The sequence below is a fragment of the Halichoeres trimaculatus genome, unplaced genomic scaffold (assembly GCF_033239565.1).
Source record: "Halichoeres trimaculatus isolate MK-OKI-2021-1 unplaced genomic scaffold, fHalTri1.1 fHalTri1_scaffold_8, whole genome shotgun sequence".
Classification (NCBI taxonomy): domain Eukaryota; kingdom Metazoa; phylum Chordata; class Actinopteri; order Labriformes; family Labridae; genus Halichoeres; species Halichoeres trimaculatus.
In genome coordinates this window covers 18,719,183-18,742,821 of record NW_027437186.1, presented here as the reverse complement: position 1 = coordinate 18,742,821, position 23,639 = coordinate 18,719,183, and the positions used below count along the sequence as shown (strand labels likewise).

The 23,639-nt window shown below is 38.9% G+C and overlaps 3 protein-coding genes across 9 annotated transcripts in view; 1 reads left to right on the top strand and 2 right to left on the bottom strand.

Annotated features, from left to right (window-relative positions):
- The window catches only part of LOC141794745 (mitogen-activated protein kinase kinase kinase kinase 3-like), a 44,923-nt gene extending 41,743 nt beyond the window's left edge, over nt 1-3,180 (bottom strand). For all 6 annotated transcript variants that reach the window (XM_074675212.1, XM_074675216.1, XM_074675214.1 and 3 more), the window contains exon 1: nt 2,939-3,180. In XM_074675212.1, coding sequence (XP_074531313.1) covers nt 2,939-3,037 — 99 coding nt within the window. In that variant the 5' untranslated portion in view covers nt 3,038-3,180. The remainder of the gene's footprint in view (nt 1-2,938) is intronic.
- Nucleotides 3,181-4,024: 844 nt separating this feature from the next.
- On the bottom strand, nt 4,025-10,072 carry thumpd2 (THUMP domain containing 2). Its single transcript, XM_074676035.1, has 11 exons — nt 9,831-10,072; nt 8,364-8,502; nt 7,603-8,241; nt 7,363-7,490; nt 6,702-6,779; nt 6,529-6,581; nt 6,320-6,407; nt 5,940-6,011; nt 5,510-5,624; nt 4,928-5,048; nt 4,025-4,686 (listed from the first exon to the last, which is right to left on the bottom strand). Exons 1-11 carry the CDS (start codon nt 9,939-9,941, stop codon nt 4,368-4,370), a joined length of 1,863 nt encoding a protein of 620 aa, XP_074532136.1. The 5' UTR covers nt 9,942-10,072; the 3' UTR covers nt 4,025-4,367.
- On the top strand, nt 9,666-22,903 carry LOC141795220 (uncharacterized). Of its 2 annotated transcripts, none has more exons than XM_074676037.1 (7): nt 9,666-9,780; nt 17,663-17,908; nt 18,386-18,580; nt 18,740-18,906; nt 19,009-19,158; nt 19,400-19,563; nt 19,648-22,903. In XM_074676037.1, the coding sequence occupies exons 2-7, from the start codon at nt 17,678-17,680 to the stop codon at nt 20,070-20,072; spliced, it is 1,332 nt and encodes a 443-aa protein (XP_074532138.1). In that variant the 5' UTR covers nt 9,666-9,780; nt 17,663-17,677; the 3' UTR covers nt 20,073-22,903. The 2 variants fall into 2 exon arrangements, with proteins under 2 accessions (XP_074532138.1, XP_074532137.1); XM_074676036.1 differs by lacking the exon at nt 9,666-9,780 and adding an exon at nt 15,324-15,424.
- The last annotated feature ends 736 nt before the right edge of the window (nt 22,904-23,639 follow it).

The following is a 23,639-nucleotide window of genomic DNA, read 5'->3' as shown; positions in this document are numbered from 1 at the left end:
TGCAGTACAAGGAAAGTGGAGTGGCTATCCTCAAATATCGACACTTCATAATGATTGGTCTTCAGGAAAAGTTAATCACACTAGACATGTCCTGTGGGTTTATTTACACTGCTCTCAGCTGCTACAGTAAGTTACAACCTCTCAATCGGAAAATAATTTCTGTCTTAAATGAGATGTGGTCTTATCATGAATCAAACTAACACAGTCTGTGTCAAACATTGAAAATTTCCACAGTCTTATATGCCTCAGCTCCCTTTTTCACTAAAAAGCCACAGGAGTGTCTGTAAATGTCACCCTGCCTTAAGGAGCAACTTTAGAAATTCATTAGCCGGGGTTTCAATGGGGTGTTTGGTGCTACTGAATTCTCTGAATGCTGATGAGGTGTTTCACACTCTTCTAAGGATGCAGTCCAGACAGAAATAACAGAACCTTGGCTGGAGTTTTCACATGAAGACATCCTGGTTTTTATTCACACCACCTTTCAGCATACAGTGCTGGTAGCTGGAGAGATACTGAAAGCTACTAAAAAGAGCTCAGAGACAGCAGTTTACTGTAACCCACATCTCTCTGTGTAGAGGATCGAATCTGTGTTACACTGTCCAAGAGGCCAGTCTCTCTGTGAGCCAATCCTCCTTTACTTCCTGACTGATAGAGGCAGAGAAGAAGAGTCACAAACAGAAGAGAAAACAAGCCTGCTCCAGTTCACACTTTGTTTCCTGCTCAAACATTCCTATCCAAGCCACAGATTTTCACACAGCGGTAGAACCAAATATAGGCATCAGTCAGTGAGGTCTACCAAGTGGCCTGCTGCTTAGAAGCACTTCTTTTAAACCAGAGGTATCAGGTTTGATCCTCGAAAGTGTCCCTTGGCAAAACCCATGTTGCTACAAACACTAGCATCTGCTTCTTAATAAGAGATTTTTTTTAAGATATCACCAGTACAAAATGATGCAATAACTGTCAATCCAGAGCATGTTTTAAAGAATTTCTGTTATATTCCTTTAATGAATACATTATATAGAGAAAAAAGGGGTGAGCTCTGCTATTTGTTTGTGACAGGTTATCTCTGAACTCCTGACCTGCTGAAGAGGTGCTGTGTGTCTGCAACAAGGCAAGATACTGAACCTAAATTAGAAACAAACCACATCAACGACAGCAGGGAGGGAACTGATATGCAATGCACAAAAAGAAAAGAAAGAGACACAGATAACTGTTTGGGTGGTCAATGCTAAATATTACTTATGTCCTCAGTACTTAGGATACTTGTTATTCTGTTTGTGTAATTACAAAGAGCCTAGAAGTTAACCAGACATCATCAACCTATTAAAATGTTCAATAACTCCTGAGCATGCCAAAAGCCTCTCCCTCACACAGTGGTGAAATTAAATTCCTCAACAGTGTGAGTGAGATACAAACAACCATAGTTATAAACGTGTTGGTGTTTAACTTGTACAAGCTGAATCATATACTGGAAAGCAGCTGTCCATCTTTAAACAGGTAAAGCAGATATGATAGCTATTAAAGAAGACCAAGAATCATTACACAATCACACAACACGTTTTTCATTTTAGTTTACTACTCTTAAAGTAGAACTTAATTGTATTTCTATCAAATGTGTTGTGAATACAACAATTAAGAAGCTTTTTCTTTTCATCAGAGAAGCTTCTGCGTGTTGGTTTGCATTCAGGTCCTTTACAGTTCAGTGTGAAGCTTTAAATTGTACACCAAGTGTGACAACACGGCTGTAGTTTTCAGTTTTGTTCATATATGTTGCTTTAAATAACAATGACAGAAACTGTTGTATGCTGCATAGATTAAACATGGAACAACCAAATGTGAGAGGGGTGAAGCTGTGTTTTCAGGAACTTCCTTTCCTTAAGGATGCAGGCTGTGTGCTCCCAGCACAGGCCCTCTGCAAAGTGTAGGGGCACATACAAACACTATTGAGCAATTTAAATCAGTCTCTACAAATATATATGCAAATTCGAGTTCTTGTGCAATGATAATGACTGCAAAATTAGGTGAAAACATGAATGAATAAATGATAGTGCGAATGTTAAGGTTGTTGATGTAGCTTGCTCAGCTCTGAGCGCTTTAGCAGAACTGACTAGCCGCGCAGGCAGCTGTCAGTGTCACGGCAAAACAGGGACACGTTTGACCATACAGCAAAAAATCTTCTTCAACAAAATTCTAAGTGCTGCTGTATTTTTTATTTAGTCTCTTTTACGTCCCTGTAGAGGCTGTACACCTACGTTTCTTTACAAATTGTCAAACTGATCGCACGAAACAGCTAGAGCCTAGTTAGCCTCCCGATGCTATCAGTTTAGCTAACTGCGTCCGTTCTCGGACAGCTAGAGGCTACTCATGTATTTTCAGACAACTCTATCGGCCATTCTTTTTTAGATAAATTGCAGTATATTGCTGTTTATTGCTAAATATCCGAGACGCCGACCACTAAGTGTTTCTTTTACATTACCAAGTCACCACAAAACCCGAGTAATTCACGCACTTTAAGTCAATATAATGTCTGTTGGATAGTTATTGATTTCAGCACCCGAGCTTCAACAGACCGTCAACAGCCAGCATCAACATTGAGCGACACTATTAATGTTTTAGAAACGGACTAGCCACTGTAGCCACACTGTAGCCACTGAGGAAAATTTCTTACGTTAACTTAAATGTTCAGTGACGTCAAATTATTCCAGACAATGGCCAAAACAATAACACTGACTTAACAGCAGCTGCGTGTCCGACAAGAGAATTAGTTCAACTAGTGCTAGTAAACATCAACACGGACGGCAGAAGCTCTAAATCTAGCTACTACTATGTTAATGTTCTGAAAATGGTGAAGCGCTTTAAAGAAAAAGAGCATTAAACGTGAAACCAAGCCGTGTCCGATAATGGAACTGTGTGGCTGCTTCCCTCACTGCAGTTTTACCTTGTACACATCTCCGTATGTGCCGCTTCCTATCCTCTGGATAAGCTCGAAATCCTCCTGCGGATTCCTCCGGGACAGGTCGACACTGGAGTTCATCATTTCCACTGCCAATTACGGCGCTAAACGCGCGCGGTACTCGAGCCCCAACAATTTTTGGAAAGAAATAATTGTAGAAAAACATACGGCGTCAGAAAATCCCAACCCCAATCCAATGTAGCTCCAACATGGCTTCCACTGCGCATTGAGCATGCGTAATGGACATCATGGCGTATCCTCTCCATGCTTTGGTCAGGGCAGAAAGAGCTCCTGAATTGATCAATGGAACTAAAACACGAAAATGAACGTAAATTTTTACAAACGAAATATAATGAAGGTACACAATTTTAATTCCATGTATTACGACCAAAAAGGCCACAAAAAATTAAAACCAAGTGTGAACTATTCTCAATGATTTAATTAATCAGTTTGAACAGCACTGATCCATGCAGTGTGTGTAAAGCAATGATTTCTAATGAACCAACACCATTTCACTGTAAGTGAAGCTAATGGGGAATTGAATGAAAACATTAAATCCTGAGTGGCCTTGCCTGGCCCCTTGATGTCAAACTGGGCTAAGCGGGGCTAAACAACAGCAGATGGCAACATTGTGATTCAGTCTATAGACGCTGTCTCTTCCAGGCTGAACAATAGTGTCATTGCAGAGTACTTTGTAGTCTCTTAAAAAATATGGCTCTGTTTCCCATGTATTTCTACTAGTGTTTTTCATTGGAGCAATTTACCATTATGTTTTAACAGAAGAAAAATAGTGAGCCACATTGTGGCTTCTGAATGAACACTGGAGCTGTAGGTTATGTTGAATAAATTTCACATATACTTGGTGGTCTTTAATTTTAAATACTTCTTTTTTTTTATAGAGGCTGAGCATATTCTCAAAAAAAAACTCAATATTCCTCCTACATGAGAAACATTTAGGAAAAACACAAGTACCACATAATACAAGGCATTACAACAGTTCTATTCTCACACTATTCTTTCTATGTCTTTTTTCTTATGGACAATATATATACATATATATATATATATATATATTTAATTTGTCAACCATGAAAATAAAATACTAGCATACATTTTGGCAAGCATGTCATTGAAAAGCACTTTTAAAAAAGATGTATGACTGTTGTTTTATGCAGTTGATATATGGTACAGGAAGGAGTTCAAATCAAAGATGTACACATGGAAACTTGAAGCTTTAATCAATAGGTTAAAAACTCAAATTTTGAAAGAAAAGTTCAAGAAATGTATTCTCTACATGTATTTTGATTAAAAACAGCAGAGGCTCAAGAAAAAAGTGAACTGCAAAGGGGAATTACAGCAAAAGGTCAAAGAAACATTACAGATTACTTAGAAAAGTAGCTTTCACTGATACTTATCAAGTTTCCAGCTTCACATATTTAAGGATAAGGCCATCAATCGCACCTAAGCTAACCCGAAAAGTACTCTGGTGACTCAAGGAGGAAAGAGGCAGCCCAGACTGGGGGTCTCTTTCCTGGGTAGGAGAATTTACTCCCTGGTTGACTTGGAAAGTCTTCTGCTTTGTGGAGGATTGAGAAGGAGATGGTTTGACTTGTATCCTTGATGCAGGCTGGTTAGGCATAGGTCCAGTTTCTTTCTGTGCCAGGAACTTTTTCAGGAGACAGGACAACTGAGGACTCAGAAGGAGAACCAAGGATCCACCCACACGAAGAACTCTAGAAAAACAAACAAGAATAGAAATGTGAAATAGATTTACCCTAACTTCAAAAAGTAAGAGAACTAATGTCATATTCTCTATATTCCCTTCTGTTAAAGACCTGGTCTATTGTACGGTTAGGTTATACTCATACGGTTAGAACACTGTAAAGTACATGGAGCCGGGCACAGTAACAATGGTGACATTTTCTTATTCACTGAACTATTCAAAATAAGAACAATGAAAGCAAACACACTGACCTCTCCATCTCAGTGAGGATGAGGGGCAGATTGGCAGCCATGTCTGTTTTTGTGCCAAACTTCTTGCCAAACGGGAGGTCACAGACTATAGCATCCACACTGGCACTGGGCAGAGGCAGAGCTGCACACACACAGTGGAGGACACACAAGCCAGAAGGTAACTGAATACATGACAGCAGGCCTCACTCACACCTCCTATTCACTCAGTGGCTTCCAAAACCTGCTGCTTTGGAGCCCCCAGGACCAAATAAAAGATTTTATTTCTAGCATAGAAAAGGCATTATCACATGAGATTTACGATGCAATAGACATTGCGATTTAATAACAGGGTAACAAAACCCCAGTAGACAACAAATACCAGTAATTCTTAGCATATTTTGAAAGAAGCTAACTTCATTTTTATATGTTAGTTTAAATTTCTTGTGAAGGCCGAGTTATCCTTGACAATGTAATACACACTACACAGTACAATACATCTTGAAAGCTGAACTGAGCAAGGTATTGTAAGATATCTTAATGTAATATGGTCTTATAATAAACACTGTGTCTGATTCCAGTGAGGATTTGGTGTAAGATTCCTACCCATACAAGAAGCTTTCAGCAGGTGTATCCTGTTTCCCATTTCTGAAAACTCTATGTTCTCATTGGCCTTCTGCAGCTGTCCATCATCAATGTCCACGCCAAGGAAACAGGCAGCCTGTACAGGCCATTGAGAACAAATGATCAAGTTGAGTATGTGTTTGTCTTATTAAACCCACCAGAATATACACAGAGTAAACTATCGAATGTATTAAAACTTATATTAGAAAAAAAACAACTTTTGGTATGGATGTAAATACACATGACAAACAGCAGTTTTAGTTAACAACCATGGATATAAGAACTAAGCTGTTTTACATGCTTAATACAAGCATGTTTTTCTTTTTCTTTTAAGATATAAAAATAAAAAGAGTTATAACGCTTGTTTATTCTTGAACAATGTGCTAGATATCCAATAAGATATGTACCTAACCTTGTGTTCCTGTGCTGCCTCCATCAGGATTGTTCCCACTCCACACATGGGGTCCACCACACAGAAACCTGGCTGGGAGACATACAGTTCAGTACAAGCAGATTGTTAGCAGCACACAATGCAACTGTTACAGTAGGGCAATACAACATTGCCCCTTCGGAGGTTTAAGCCCACAGGCACATTTTTTTAAAAAAAGGAAGAGGGGTTAACATTGGGGGGATTCAAACAAAAAACTGCTATTAAAAAAGGTAACAAAGAGAAATGGAAAGCTCCGACTTGTTTCACTAAACCATCCATTCCAATTTATCCAGAAAAGCTTGCACATATTAATGTAGTCAATGTAAGTATCAATACAACTGCAGACATCTGCGTATGAGTACCTGAATCTGAGCTAGTGAGGCCATAGCCCATGCAACCGTCGACCTCAGTCCTGTGGTTTTGATGTAGCTCCGGTTAGCAAGTGGTAACCTTAAGGACAGACACAGGTGACCAATAACTGAGAACTTTTTATCAAACAAAAAACAACAAGCCTTACTCAAAGTCAATATTATCAGGAATCTAAAGAGGAGGATCTTTTTGTGCCATTAACCTTGTTAGAGGAATTCCAAGAAGACAGTGGTCGTCACTTAAATAAACATGAACCTGCAGAAAAGAAGAAACAACAGATGTTAAATTGAAAGGAATTCCCAAATCCTTATTTTCAATAATGGAATTGTTTATTGTCTTCTCATTTGTCTGTTAATGCACAGCAATAAAGTTTACCTCCAGCTTTGGATTCTTCAGGTCAGTTTTCCAGTTCATCAGTTTATTTAGACCTACTCCAATTACTTTGCTCACCTCCTGTAATTGACACAAAGAAGGTGCAACTTCTCTCAGAATTACCAAATCTGTATTAAAATTATTGTATTTTTTTTGTCATGACTTCTAACTAGAGAAGGATAATAAATTAAATTTGTATAGTTAACAAAGTATAAACCCTCAGAATAGACCTGTGGAAAAAGCATGAATCTACTGTATTAAAAAAGAAAAATATTTCATGACAACGAGCACTGTTTTTTTTTTTTCACTTGGTATGCCTACCTAAAAGGTGGTGGCCTGGATGTAATTGCCATTCTTTATGCCATTTTAATGCAGTCAGATGAAGATGAAATAAAAGCCAGCTATCAGCCACCTCTAGATTATGCCATAGAGTGTTCAAAATGCTTTTGGGTATTTTGTATTCATTAATATGTAGGAATTTGTAGGAACTGTTTAATATTTGTTGATTTGTCACACTTCATACTGCATCATCGTTTACCCTGTTTACTGCAGTATAGAATGTTTTCAGTTGTAAAATGTACAGTACCCAGTCTCATTTTACACAGGTCTAATTCTAACCATTACATATCACATAGAGATAATGTATTTTTTCGATTTGTGCTACCTGTGTGCTGAAGTATTGAGAGAGAGATCCAGTACACTTGCAGTTTATCCTGAAAGTGACAGGGACAAAGGGAGGTTTGATGCAGCTGGATTGCAGCTGAGTCTCAATTCTTTCCACACATATCTTCTCTTTTTACATGAAAAAGAAACAAAGAGGGTTTCAAAAGGATTGAAAACAGAAACTAAAATGTGTCTTCCCTGTAATGTTTTAGTAAAGCTCATATCAAATGGAGGCTGTTACCTATGTCCTTATTTTCAACAGCATACTCTGTCTGGTGGTCTCTGCCATTGAATTTTACTCCTGATATCACTGCATGATCGCCATCATTTTCACAGCTGTTAAACTCCACAGCAATTCCCTCATCGGCCTCTTCCTCTTTCCCATTTTGTCTTTCAGATGTCTTCATTTTTTTGATATTCTTCCTACTACAAGAGTCCTGAGCAACAGCCCACTGTCCTTCATCAGGTTCATTCCCTTTTCTCTTTTTCTTATATTCACTTCCAGTTTCTCTATCCTCCTCTTCTTGATGAGAAGAATTTTTCAGTGCATCTTTCAATTCTTCAACAACTTCCTTATCCATGTTCTTCTTCTTTTCTTCTGACTGTTTTCCATTTTGTTCACCACTCAGCCTCCTGTCCTCCTCCTCTCTTTGCTCTCCTGAACTTTTTGTAGACTCCACATCGCACTTGTCCTCCTCTTGTGCCCTTTGGTCACTGGTTTTCGCCTCCTCTCTCTTCCTTGCCACTCCCAGGGCTGGGTTTGTCACAGACCTCTCTTTGTTTGTCAGCTCCCCCTGCAGGCGGCTCCATGTCATTAAAGCACAGGTCCACTGATTTCTGTCACCCAGCAGCTTGGACTGCAGCTCAGAGGCAGCTTTTGCTGGTAATATTTCAGAAAGCACAATAAAAAATACAGATATATTGTGCAATACCTGCAAAAGTATTCTTGACGCCATCAATAACATGTACTGTGTCTGCTAATTTTATTTATTTGGTCGTTACCTGGGCTGATGTGAGCAGACAGCTGCACAGGTGAGTCTTCTTTGCATAGAAGAAAGAGTCTCTCTGCAGCCTTTAACTCAATGACTTTGTCAACGCCTGCTGAAGAGCTGAATAGCACTTTACCTGGCATATGATGCACCTGAAAAACACCAAAAGAGTAGAGAAGTATTTAAAGGCATCATGCTGTTGGCCAAGGGACAATTATTCACCTTATCTTCAGTGACGTGTTGATAGAAGTCTAATCTGCAAGTGTCTTGTGAAAAGACACTCATACTGAAATCGGATTTTTGCATGACTGAAGTATGGATACTGATATCAATGGATTCTTCAGGTGCTCTTGCAGCCAACAGGGTAAATCTCCTTGAGAAAAACACACATTTTCCAGTATAATTCAAACTGTACACTTCTAGGTAAATTGTTAATTGAAAATGTATTACCTGCACTCTAAGTCAGGGTTGTGTGGGAAACAATTAGAGAAGTCATGTTCTTTGTTCTGTCAATTGTAATCACTGAGGAGTTAAGACGAAAGCGGTGTTGAAGACCCTTCTGTTTTACAGTGGAGTGTTTTATAAAGTGTTGCATTGGAGAAACACCAAAGAAGCCCTCTGGGACTCGGTTTAAAGTTTGAGTCTTTCGTATACGAGGGAGGGCTGAAAAGTTCATAGCCGGACTAGGAAGGAGTTATGCCATAGTGATGAAACTTGGCATGCATTAAATTCAATACTTTCTGACACTTACGGCATGGTTTATTTTTCAACACGCTGCGTTTTCTTGGGTTGTTGCTGTGGCAGGACATCAAAACCTTAGGTAGTCTTCAAGGCTCTCCCTACCCCTCTTGAATTCAGTTGCCCAATTTTTCACAGTTGATAAAGCTGGAGCATCTTCCCTTTATGTTGCTATCATGTGGGCATGAATGTCCTGGGGGGTTAACCCCTTTTTCTGCAGATATTTGATAACACCATGGTGCCAAATTTTATCTGTATTCGCAAAATGTCTCTGGTTCTACTTTTCAAAGTCCTCAAACACTACATCAGGGACAGATAATCCAAAAATAAACCATGTAGTAAGTGCCAGAAAATGTTGAGTTTAACTCATTCACTGCCAGCTGTTTTAGCCCATTTTGACCTATCTTTTAAAACCCACAAAATATTGAGTTCTATGACTCTGTAAACACAGAAAACCGAAATATGGAGTATTCTCTCTTCTTTCATCAGAAAAAAAGATTGTCTCTACCTTTTTCTGTTCTTTAGCGGGCAACGTTCCGCACTGAAATTACGTCAAATACGTCAATGGCAGTGAAAGAGTTAATGCATGCAAAGTTTCGTCACTATGGCATAACTCCTTCCTAGTCAGGCAATGAACGTTTTAGCCCTCCCTTGTATCGGAAGTTCGTCACAAGGATAACTGAACAATCACTGTAAGTAACCGTTTCTTCACTCCTGTCTTCAGACTTTTTTATTCACTCACATCTTTAGCTGACAGCTTCTTCTTCACTTCGTCGATTAAAAAACGCTCCATTCCGTTTCCAGCTGTGCAGTAATAGCGAACTGAACCCCTCTCACTCTTTGGTTCGGTCATAATGCTGTGTGATGTCTTCCGCGTTAGAAATTGGTGGCATTTATGGATTAAACTTTCGGTATCTTCGCACCCAGACCGCCGCCATATTGGATATTTGTTTACACCGGAAACGGAACTACATCTCTGGCTGCCGTAACTCGTGTAGGCCAGCAGGTGTCACACGTTGACAATGAAAACAGTCATTCATGTCACTTGCAGTTGAAATGTGGTTTGACAATCAAACACAGTTTGCATATTAATGATAGCATTTATCACAGCGTGAATGTGCCAGAGAGTCCCAGACTTCACATTCACATCGATTACAGTGTGTTAATGTGATACAGCAACTCGCAACAGGCTTTTCATTTGTGAATATTAAAGTGGGTGGCCGTCCCTCTCTTTTTCCTAGACAAATTTCTTTCCAAAGCTGAGAGGAAACGTTTCAAAGCTATCTGTGCAATCAGTCCTTGTCAAATCTCTCATATTCATTGCTGAGTTAATCTGCAAGAGCCAGACAGATCCCCCATCTATGCCTATCTGTGTCTTAAGACTTCTCTAAACCCTCGTCTTATCTGTTTCTCTCCTCCTGCCTGGTTATGCTCTCTTTTACACTTTTTAATCTCTTTCTCTCCTCACTCTGACATTTTAATGATCCCAAACACATTTAATCCCTCTTACTTTGTCTGATGAACAGTGCCCTGCTTATTGCCTTGGGCCATAAACACTTCAGACACTGTCAGGCTGATGTGACCCGCCACAGTGTGTTGGATGCTCATAACAATGTCAAGAATTATGGTAGGGAAATGTGTTTGAATAGCAGCAAACAGTTGGTGTAATGATACTCGAGTCTGACTTTAGACAGTATAAGATATTTGGACAGTGCCAAACGTATTACTTAGCCATTATTGATCAAGAATCTCTTTGTTGGATTCTAAAGAGAAAATGAAAGTCACTGTTTCATGATGTACTTCTACAAATAACAATATGCTGCATGCAATCAGCTTCTCCACTGTCAAAAATATAAGACACTTTGTAGGTCACATTATCACCAACACACATTCTGTTTTATCAAAATGTCCCAAATGTAAGTTGATGTGTTCAGGATGGATGATAATTACTTAACCTTCAGTCAGTGACAGCTTTAATCAAATTCAAAGTTGGATTTATGGGCCTAACAAGACCAAATTCAGGTTCTCAATTTCCTTTGCCTTTTACTTGAAAGTTTATCCTGTGAATACTTTCATCAGCCCATAATATTGGATGTATCCATGTAGAAAGGAGACATTAATACTCCTTTCAACAGCTGCCATTCGCAATAATTAGCCCCACTGCTGCTAAGTGAACACAACAGCTCCACAAAATGGATGCTGCCTGGCACACCAGCCGTGGAGTGATGTATTACTGTACATTAAACTTGTTTTTATTCTCCTCCACACCCCATAAATGATCAGAGGGAGGGAGGTGATAAAGCAGATAGAAAATAGAGAATGGGAGAGGAGGGAAGAGGAAAAATGATGATAATAGAATGGAGCGAGAGAACAGAGAAAAGAAAGAAAGGAGGGGATAAATACACGCATATTGGCATCGAGGAGAATATGTAATAATAAAATACAATTGATGCAAGATAACAGTACATATATAGAGATTCGAAAAATACACAGATACAACCTTTGCTTGACGCTGATCCATTTGCAGAATGAGATCTTTAAAAATCCTTTGAAGAAACTGGATGGAAACCAAGTGATACTCAAGTTATAACAAAAAAATGTTGTGAGTCAGAACAGCTCTCTTGCCAGAAATGTATTTTGTATGAGTTACAACACACTGAGGGAGTCTGCCAGTGGCCTGCAGTCTGCCTCAGTCAGCCCTGTCACTCTTCCTTTATTTAACAAATACCCTCTAACAGCTAAAATGTAAAACTTAACATAGGGGCTAGAGAGGAACAAGAGCCAGTGTTTTGAATTTTTGTTATCACATGAATAACATGCCTTTACTTGAGTCACATGACATCCACCTCTTCTACCTACCAAAACACGCATTTAACCAACACATTAGACAGCAATGATCATTCAAATCAATCTGGTCCAAAGCGTTACAACTTCTTGGTGACTCCTGTGTTAGAGTTTATTTCTTCTCTTGCCTTTTCTTTTCTTCTCTATCAATTTGGTGCACACAACCACAAGATCAGTGTCATAACCCAATATTTATGTCATCAAATTAAAGCCAACCAAATCAAATTTCTGAGACCTATGAACACCTACTAAGAAATAGATAATGATCATAAAAAATAGCCATGGCAGAAAGCACATTTGAGATAAAGAACTTGCTTGATGTGAATTGTGATTTCAAAGTTTGATGCATGTCCCATCTGTTTACATGGAGAGAGCTGGCTTTCTAACCAAAGCCAGGTTTATACTTCTGCATTGCCTATGTTGCCATTGTTCATACAACAATTATTTCAAGGAATAAAACAGATGAGACATCGCAGGAAATGGGATGTTTGGCCAATGTTTGGTGATTCTGTAAATAGGGTTAATTCAGGAAAATGATCCTGCCCCACTAACCAATCACAGAGCTGGCTGTTTGCACCACTCCAGCGTTAAGGTACATTTAAAAGAGATACATGTCAGGGTATCTGTATGAGCTACTGTGTTAGAAAGGGCTATGCAGACCTGTGGATTGGGCTGTAGCATGGATTTAAAACAGATGTAAAAAAAAAAAAAAAACAGGCTTAACTCTGTAGCCACTCAGTAAGGAAAAGTCCAAATCCTTGGATTCCTGCAAAGTGCTGCACTCATGGTGAGTTAAGATGAGATACGACTTCTTATCTGGTCTTGATGTTAGATCTGTGTTAATAAACAAGATTTTATGCAGGTGCACGCAGCATTAAAATAATTATATTTACAGGTCTAGACCTGATTGATTATTGGTCAAACCAAGCTACAGCTAGTTTGCTTGTTTGTTTTTCTGGAGAAGGAAACATTCCCTGGCCAGCCCGTTTTGTTGATGTAGTCTGTGCTGAGTAAATTTCACGTTACCATGAAGGATGGTGCCAAAGTATACAGAGATACAGTAAGTCTGTAAAAGAAACACAAAAGGTTCAACCCCCCCCCCCCCCCCCCCCCAAAAAAAAAAGGCTCTTTTGTATCAGGATAATACAGCAGCAAGGATTTCTGACATAAACAGACTGACTCCCACTCCATAGTTTGTCTTTGACACCCTTAGCTGCTGCTGTGGACACTTCAGCTCACTCATATGGATGCAAATGTCAAAGGTGGCTTTCCTGAACCATCTGTTTTCAAATTGAAATGTATCTTGGATCCTTGAAAGTGTAAATTATAGTGTAAAATGACACAGTGTGGAGGAAGATGAATATTCAGTGATGTTTCAAGGGGGCTTTCACAGAAAAGGCCAGACTGTTTGTGTGTGTGTGTGTGAGTGTGTGTGTGTGTGTGTGTGTGTGTGTGTGTGTGTGTGTGTGTGTGTGTGTGTGTGTCCCAAACTCCTTTCTTCAATTAATTCTTCTTTTATCTTCCTCTCTATTCCCTTTTATTTGTTTTGTCTCTATACTTCTCTCTCCATCTCCTCTGATTCATTTTCCACTTGTCATATCTCCCCTGCTCTTCTTTTCCACTGCATATCCTTTTTATCCTTGCTTTACTCTTCGATGGAAATGAGACCTTTAGGAAGAACCAGAACAAAAATATGAGTGGATGTAGGAGAGAGATGGTGCTCTGAAATTTAGCACGCAATCAGGTGAATGGTGTATGTGTGTGTGCATCCACACCCATTTAAGAGTGCTGATGTGTGTACGAGCACATTTAAATATTAACAGCTCTCAGAGGAGTGTGACATGTGCAAACAGGACCATGCATCCATGGAGAATGAGAGAAAGAGAGGCAGACCGAGGGTGGAGGAAAGGAGAGATGGTAAAAGAGACACAGCCCCAGCAGCAGAGCTCAGCACAGCACAAACTGACAGAAGCTATCAAAATCAACAAAAGCAGGTGAAATAGGAAAGTGCAGGTGGAGGGAAAGCATGGTGGAAAAAGGGGAAGATGAATGGAGAGGAAGAGGAAGAGGACATTTGGAAAGCCTGTGTTAGTGTCTTGGCCAGTGTGGTTTGTTTTTGTGTCTGATGTGTGCAGATTTATGGTTCACTGTCTTCACATTTTCATACATCTACATCATTATCAAATTCACAGCAAGACCTTTGTATAATCACTGTTATGCAAGTAGGCACATTTTGGTGCCTCCTTCTCACACATGCACTGTTGTTACTTTTTTATGCATTATTTTAATTTGTCAGTACAACAAGAAGCAACCCTAGCAATGTTTCCCTCATGTTCTCTCCCTTAGTTTTATTACGTTTTAGCATCTTCTTTAACAGGCATTGCATATACTTTCCAATGTGTTGGAATTAAGTGTAGTGTGTGAGTGATAATAATAATAATAATAATAATAATAATAATAATAATGATAATAATGATAATAATAATACCTGCTGAGTAAGTATGCAAATTAACCCTGAAAGTGAAAGCTTCACAGACTTTGGGGATAATGAAAAGATCAGTAGAATGCAGTAGGGGGCGTATAAGCAAACCACTTATCTATTATGGAGAAGTACAGTACAAAAGAAGTACAGTAAAATGTATACAATTTGCACAAACAAGTAAATTCTGTCTGATTCCGAAACAAACACAATTTATGCAATTAGTACACTTTTAAAATCATAACATTTAGTGCAAAATGGAGTCATTTTTCAAACACTGACTGTAAAATAAATCAAATGGTGAGGAGGATGATGTGGGAATTCAACAGTTCAACACATTGTGATGCATTTCGTTGAACTGCAGCTCTAAATCAGAACAAACTTTGAGGCCTGACAGAGCACAAGCCCTTGTCCCAGTTAACAAGGAACATCTCTCACACTATATAAAATCCCAAATCCCCTTGCCCCATATTTTATCAAGTAAAAAAAAGTCAACATCATGCCACCAGCAAGGCCACTGTTCCATTTAGCTAAATAAAAAAGCTGAAAGCCCTTGGCCTATTTTTCCAATGTTTAACACAGCCATAAAGAGTTTGTATCTATTACTTTCATTCCCAAGGACCTCTGGCACATCCCAGGGGGTTCCCAGGCACACAGAGGATTAGTTTAATCTCACTATCACTCACTTAAAGATAGCATTTCAGAAGAAAATTGCTAAATAACTGAGAGGTTTCAATTCTCCATGCACCACTAGTGAAAACCCTCTGAAGTGGAGATTAAAAGACTGACATCTGAGGCTTTGAAGAAGTGTCAACCTCCCCCCTGCATTTACAGAGTTTAGAGTTACCCATCCTTACATCTAGGGGGCGGACTAGATTTGGCGCGGAGCTACTTCTTGCTGCGATGTTGTCTTGGTTGAGGTCCTCAATTTGACACGTGACATGAGGCAAACGAGGAGGAGCCGGCTGTCAAAACCAAACACAACCACAACACACTGCAGCAGTCTACGAGAGGTGAGATTATTACTAAAATACTGGTGGCTTTGGGAAATGATAGAGCTCTTATTTATACACAAGAGATACATATCGCTAATGTTAAAAATCAAATATGTGGTGTGCTTGATTATATCTGAAACTGCAAACTTGTGTCAAAACTACTGAGTCATCCTATGTTTTATATTTTTTATCATTGAAAAACCGAAAGCAAAACTTTAACCAACTTTATTGGTTAAGTTAAAGATAGATAGGTAGATAGATAGATAGATAGATAGATAGATAGATACATAGATAGATAGATAGATAGGCTTTATTTTCAGACTCAGGGTGCATATGTAAAAAAAAAAAAAAAAAAAAAGGAAAAGAAATCGAAAAGAAGAAAAATACACAAAAACCAACAAGGCAACAATAAAAAAAATTATTGTCTTGTAAAAACTACACAATCTTAGGGGAGAGAGAGCAGGTTTGTTGTTTAAAACACTTAATTTTGCATTCAGTATTTCTACAAATATTATGTTTGACTGTATTCCCAAAAAAAAGGGACACAAAATCCAAAAGTTCAAAATCACAAACAAAATCGATTAGGACCAAAAACACTTGCAAACATGATTTGGAGACGAGATACAAACTGATCAGGAACTGAAAAAACACAGGGAATAAATAGACAAAGGGTGAATCAATACATGTGTGTGATTAGACACAAGTGAAACTGATGAGGGATATTAAGACAGGAAGGAAACACAAGGGCAGGAGTTAAAACTAAAACAAAGTGACCAGGAAACACAGTTCTCAGTGTGGAAACACATGAGCCTCATTTCCACCAAGCAGTTTAGTTCAGTTCATCTCAGCACAAATTTTGTGGCGTTTCTATTGACTAATTCGGGGAGAGGTCCCCAAATTATCAACCCATACTGTCCCATTTTTTGGTACCCTTCCGTTGGGGTGCCAGATATACTGATCCGACCCCAGAAGATGGAGCTTGAAACACTGCAGTCCCTTGATTGGTCGAAAGAGTTATCACTTACCGTGCAACAGCAGCTGCTGTCTATACCAGACTGCTTGGTGGAAATGGGGCTATGGAGAACATACAAGGAAACTAAGAAATAACCCATGGACTATAACCAGTAACAGAAAGAACATTCAGAGTCTGTTTTTTAACTGTGAAGAAGGTTACAATCTGAGAGGTGAAGACAACTTTGAAATAATAAGTAGACGCACAAACATTAAAAGTTTCTGTGTCTGTTATCGGGGTGAGCATATGGAACAGTTTAAGTGAGGAATTAAAGAAATGTTCAAGTAAAAACAAGTTTTAAGAAATGTACAAAATGATGATATTTGCAAGATACCATAATGAGGAGAATTAAGGAGTCTGAAAATATTATATGGTTATTTATTTATTAAAATATAATGATGGTATGAGAATTATGTATATCTGTCTGAAATTATAATTACTTAATTTGATTAAATTAATTCATTGGATAGAAGTTTTCTGTTGAAATGTCCAAGCATTAAACAAGGGGGCCTGGACATAGTTGTCTATGTTTGAGTGCATAACATCTGCATCTGTTTATAAATAATTGTTTGGTAAAGGGGTGGGAATTGATAAGTTTATACTTCATCCCACTCCTTTTTGAATATGTGGTTAGATAATGTCTGTTTGTTTGTATTTGTTTCTGTCTTTGGCAGAAATTTCACTTTGACCTCATGTTCGAAAAAAAGAAAAAAGAAAAAAAGAAACACAGGATAATTCCACAGGATACAGAAACACAAGGAACACACAACACACAGAGGTCAACAAATGACAGGACTACACCAGACACATGGGGAACTAGAACTACAAAACAGGAAACACAAAGGAAAGTATAAGACAAGAATTACTAAGATTAAGACAGAGACACATGCAAACAAGTTAAATCCACGAGACAAAAACACTAAGAATACACACAATAAAAAGGCCAACACATGACATTTGTTGGGGGGCATCTAACCTTTGGTACTGCACATAGTTTGTCTTCAAAATACATCACCTGCACAATATGTCAGCACCTTTAATGGGGCAATGTGGGCTTCACTTTTCACATGGAGTAGCGGTAGAGGCATGTGGTCAACATTTACATACAGCCAGTGGGCTACATTAAGTGCTTTAAGGAACATTATGTAGAAACAGCATTTTCACCTTTTTCTGACTTGGATTTGTTTGGTTCGTACTCTTTTTCCTGAAGTTCAAAATGTAACTGTTTTCTGTCTTTATTTCAGATGATGCCATGATTGATGAAAATAAAAATCACTGAAAGCACCAAGACAAGTCCAGAAATCATGGGCCAGCTGTTCTCCTCAGAGGAAGAGCTTTCTCAGGGGAAGGATGTGATTGGTTCTCTCATCTACAATGCCATGTTGGAAGGTGGTGCTGTGCCTAACCTGGAGGTCGTTCATCCCCTCCTCCTGGCCGATCACGACAAGAACTCTGACTCTCGGGCCCACCTCCAGGAACAACTCAAACAGGTTATTAAGATAAACATAAAGTTTTGCTTATATCTAAGTGATGAAGATGACGCTGCTTAAAAGCAAAACATAAAGGACACAAAGAGTTACCACAAAATGTCAGATAATATCTCCCAGCTGGAATAAGCTATGGGGATAAATATCTTATTGATTTTATCATTGAAACCATCCTGATATAAAGTGCAGATGGAGGTATACACAAGCAAAAAAAAAAGATATTGCCTTGAGACTGTTAACAAAGAGCAACTGTGCAAAATGAGGCAGCTCTCAGAACAAGGAACGCTTTCCTGTTGGGGAATATAAAGAGGATACAAATCAATACTGTGCCCTAGAAGAGCAGCGTGATGATGACAAAATGCACTCCTTAAAAAAGGGGGGAGAGCAATTTACTCACAAAGCATTTTTATTTCATTGAGACAGATGGTCTGAAAAAAGTAAGGCATGCCATCAGCAGTTCTGTTGTATCTTTTCATCCAGCTACAGGGCAACATCGGGAACAAAGCACCTACTTACCTGAAGGATCTGATTGGCCGATTGTCGACCTTCTCAGATGAGCCACGTGTAGCAGGCCTGGTGGGTTTAGTGGTAACCATGGTGATGGATATGGCTTACACATCATCAAGGCAGTCGTCAGGTGGAAAAGGGAAGTCTGCAGGGTCATCGTCATGCCAGGTAAAAGCTGTGGTTAAAAATTATGAATGACTTTTTCTATGAGTGCTTGATCAGAGAATATTTCCCATGGGGCACAGCAGATTTATCAGTACATTTATGATCTAGAAAATCAAAAATTTCACTATATTACAATTTTATGCACAACTTCCCCTCTTGCAGAAAGTGTGTGAGCTCCAGGAGGTGATGGAGGAGTACCTGAAGCGTTGTAGAATCAACCTCAATGATAAAACCAAGTTGATCCAGGACTCTATCAGACTCGAGTCCCAGCTTAGCTTCACGCTCACCCAGCTAAAGACCTGCCTGCTGGGGGGAGACTGTGACTCCAGGTCAGAGATTACAGCAGAGCCTGTTACCATTTCAGGAGACAAGCGAAATAATAGAATGTGAATGTTAAAGGTAGTTTGATTATTTCTTACTTGTTCCCTAAGGTCTCTGAGGCACTGGGCCAGTGGAGCAGCGTTTCACACGCAGATGTTGGTTCACCTGGCATGCTTTGAGGGTCAGATTGAGCCTCTGTCTGCAAGGGCAGCACTGCAACAGTACAAGGAAGACCTCACACAGATCATACCTGTTTACAGGTAACAGCTGTTGCACCAAATTCCAGTTTAACCCCTTAGCACTGTAGCAACCAATATTTAATCAACTTAGCTCCAAAATTTAGTGAATTCATGAAACACTTTTGGTGAAAGAAATTTTGCACATGTTAAACAGGTTGACACATTCACACACAGATTAGCCAATTCTAAAAATTGTGATAAAATAATGAGCTGATTGAAATTTTATGTCTCCATTTTTGTCTCTCCCCCCTTCTTATTACAGAAGCTATAAGTCAAACACAGTGTGTGTCATGAAATGTCGCAGTGCATCATGTGACCCTTCCAGTGAAACACCAGAGGAGGGATCCATGACCGGACTCACGGTGACTGACAGAGAAATGGGAAAAAGTGTAACCATCCCTCTGTCAGCTATGGAGACAGAAACAGGTATTTTTGTTAAGCTTCCAACAATCTATCAATCCCTTTGTGTGTAGAGATGCATTAACTGAACTTAGTTTATTAACTTCACAGTGAGCAACAAAGGAAGCTCTGGGTCTGAAAACATCTCTGCAGCTTTGTCCACCTCCATCAACCTGGACCTGATCACCTCTGATCAGTATGCTCAGGCATACCTGGAGTGTTTGTTCTCTGATAGAGGACCTGTAGCAGAGCTGGAGAACTACTTTATGAAAGCCAGTGACAATCTGAGAACTCTGAAGACTAAATCAGGACTTAAGAAGGCAGAGGCGAGACATGGGACAGAGCAAAGTGATGGTGTGGGATTGAAAGATCGCGCAGAGGGCATGAAGGAAGAACAGAGAGAGAACAGAGATCAAGAGGGGAAGGAAGCAAGAGGAGGAGAGATGGAGGAAGAAGAGGAGAAAGGGGCCAATTTGAAACTGAGTATTGTAGAAACACAACCAGGTGATGGTCCTCAGAGCAAGACAAATACATGACCAGGCTGTAGTGATCAGGAATTGGTTAAAGAGAAGCATGGACTCAGATCAGCAGAAACATTTGTGCTTTAGAAGTTACTGAAAAGGAGAAAAAAAAATTGCTGAATTGAAGCTTTTCTTGGGCTTTTCTTGTTTGTACTGCCTACAAAAGTTACAGCCTTGGACACATAACAAAACTGGGCTATAGTCACAATTTATATTAATCTGACGTGTTTTGAGCATTTTCTCTACAATTTGTAAATGTCCAAATTTTCCCAGGTTTGCTAACATCTTGCTTGCAATATTCACTTTTTTACGCGTTTGTGATTTTTTTTTCTTGGAGATTTAGGACTATAGTCCCTTCAACTCAGTACCCTTTTATAATCTTCTCCCCTTGCACTATAATTTGTTATTTATTTACTTTATTGCAGTGATTATGGATTCATCATTAAAACAGCTGTTTCTATGAGATACATGCATTATTGACGTTTTTTAAATATTGATAAGTCTGATAAATTCAACATTATTTGCTTTTAAATATTTTCCTCTATCAATGTAATTTTTCAAAGCTACAAGAAAGGTGATCTTATAATTAACTGTGTAACTAGCGGCCATCAAACCTGCAAAAAAAAAATAGCAGCTTCGTATGAAGATATGTTTTCAGTCCGATTACAGAAGATATTAAGCTTACGAGTTTAGCTTAACTTGACTGACAAATGAGCCTGTAGCTTTAAGTGGAGGGGCTCAAAGCATGCTTTAACTCCACCCCTTTCATTTGTGCTATGTCGACCAGATAGTGAGAGTTCAGAATTTCTAATATGGCACCAGATGAGGATGGGCTTCAGAAGCAGATGAGAGGGATCTCGCACAGACTACATCCATTGGAGGACAGTAGTCTAAAGCAGAGCGCCATGTATCGTGACAGACCCCGTCAACCCAGCTCACAAACTGTTCTCTCCTCTTGCTTCTTGCCAGAGGCTGTGAGGCTTTTGAACTTCACACTATAAGTCTATTAACTGCGCTTTTTTACCATATTGCTCTTTTTTTTAATATATATATATATATATGTTCCGATTATTATAGGTTTTAAGTTACTTATGTATTTATTTACGAAATGGGATGCTGTTGTTCTCTACACTGCTTGACCGGGGTAAAGCTTTTGGTTCCTTCATATATTTAACGTCTTTTGAAGGAGAATAAACTGAACCTTGAACCTTTTATACAACGTATGACCGGAAACCTCAAAAAGGTGAAACCCATTTGAACTTTTCTGGGGTTTTTTTGTTTTGTTTTTTTTACTGAAAAAAAAAAGTAAGAAGTAACAACCCTACTGAAGAATCATTATAGCAAAGGCAAAGCCTGTCAATAAAGAGACAAATATGTGCCACAATGAGTATGAACAGTGTGTTGATAGCATCCATCTATGAACTCATCAGAACCTGATGATAACTGGCTGAAAAAAAAATCTACTCTCAGGGAATTATCTTTGAAATCTTAATATTTGCAGAAGACTGATTTCATACTTGATGAGGCAAAATATGAGCTCTGTTGTCTCGGTTCTGCAGGAGTGTAGCCATGGCAAAACATGTTTCCTTGGTTACTGATTGCTGCTGTCTTGGAAAATGTTATATTTATAAGAAACCAAAAGTGCCACAGTCAGCTTGCAAATGTTAACTTGAGCCTGTGAGCAAGCAAATTAATATACAATAATGTAACACTAAGACATCGCGCCTCCTTTCAAGGTTGTCTGAGTTTTTATTGAAAATTTTCTCTCACATCTGACACCTGCAAAGTACTTCAGATGGTGACAAATTGGCTGAAATCTCTCTGTAGTGACTTTCTCTCAAAGGTCACTGGCACATCAAGTTGTCCACCACCTCCACCTGCACAATGCCTCTTTCTCCTCCTATATAGGTGAAAATAAATGTATGCTGAAAATGTGGACCTTTGGAGGGATGTTCGCTGGAGACAGCGCTTGCCGTTAAGAGTTTCTCACTCAGAAAAGATTTAAAAGACACTTTTTCTCATGTTTGAGAGTGTGTGACGCAGCAAGTGGGCGAGCAGTGCAGGAAGAAGCGCTTGTGAAGTGGGGCTAGCAGCAGTGTGTGAATATCAGTATTGGAAGGGGGAGTGTGTGTCTGTGTGTGGGCGATTGTGTGAGAGCAATCACATGAATTGATTGGTCAAGACTGGAGAAGGAGAAAGATGTGATGTGCAGGATTGAAGTGTGTGAAAAGCTGTTGTAGCAGAGTCTTGAGGAAGTGACTTGTGTGGTATAGTGAATGCTGAGTGTGCATATTTTTAAATACTTTGACCAAAAAATGCATTAGCCTCAATATTTTTTGCTGTATGGGAAGAAAGAGAGGAACAAGTGGTTGATGTTTTGTCTTTGTGTGTTTGCGTGTCGGCTCTCGCTTGCTATTGATGAGTCACACTTCACAGCTCCAATTACAGCTCTCTGCTCTGCTAATGCTGTCTGATTGGTGTTATTACTCTCACTCTTTTATTCTCTTCTTTCATCTCTCTTTCCCTTTCCTCCCTCTGGCTCTCAGACCGGTGTGACTCTATTATTCAGTGTAATGTAACTGACTGGTTTTTATTCACGGACACTTGAGAAAAACAGTCATGTAATGAATATACAGCCAACAGCAGAAAACATTAAATTGGAATCATTTTCATGGCTCTCATTCTCAGCTCATGTTAATATTGTTCTTACACGGTTTAAATGAATTTTTCAATGTTTTTCCCTTCAGAAAAACATCAATTTCAACTATTCCTTTCAAACAGGGTAAGGATTTGATTTGCCTGTAAAGTAAGGTTAAATAAGGTTCAATCTTCTGTTTGACTCTGGGCAACTTTTCATTGATTTCAGTTTACTATTAATTATTTGTTTCATTACAACTTCTTTTGACCTCTACTTTTAGCCACTGTGGTGTAACAGGTTAACTCAGAGATTTAAAGTTTATTGAATATAGTTTTCAAGTTGAAATTATGAAGTTTAAAGAGAAGCGTTTCTCCCACTCAATCACAAATACAACTTAGTGTCTCTGCTTCAGAATAAACACAAACATTGTCAGGTTGTTATAGCTGATATATTAACCATCAATTTATGACAACACACTTGCTTTGGGGTTTATTTTGTTGGTGGGAAAAAATGTTTATTTTCACGGGACTGAAATGTTCTGTGGAGTTGAAGAAGTCTAGAGACCTAAAAGTCTTTATATTGCTGTCACCAACCTAATCATGTGATCAGTCATTATGAAGAACTACTGATTGATACAGCATCAAGGGCTGAATAAAACCCAATTGCTTCATTTTGTGATTCAGATGACTTTGCATGTTTTAGCCCATTAACTCTAAATTGCATTCACTTTCTGTTGCTGTGTAGCCATACAGGCTGTTACAGTCATCCCTCACTTTCAAAGTAGCCTTTTACTACAAGTCATTTCACTTTCAAAGAATTACCTTTCACTGACTTGAAACCTCCTAAGACCGATTATCAATCACAGTGCACTATTTATTTATCATTCCCAGTATGGACAGGTGTGATTTTAATGCAGCTGCTGGTAGATGGAGGGTCTCTGTGAT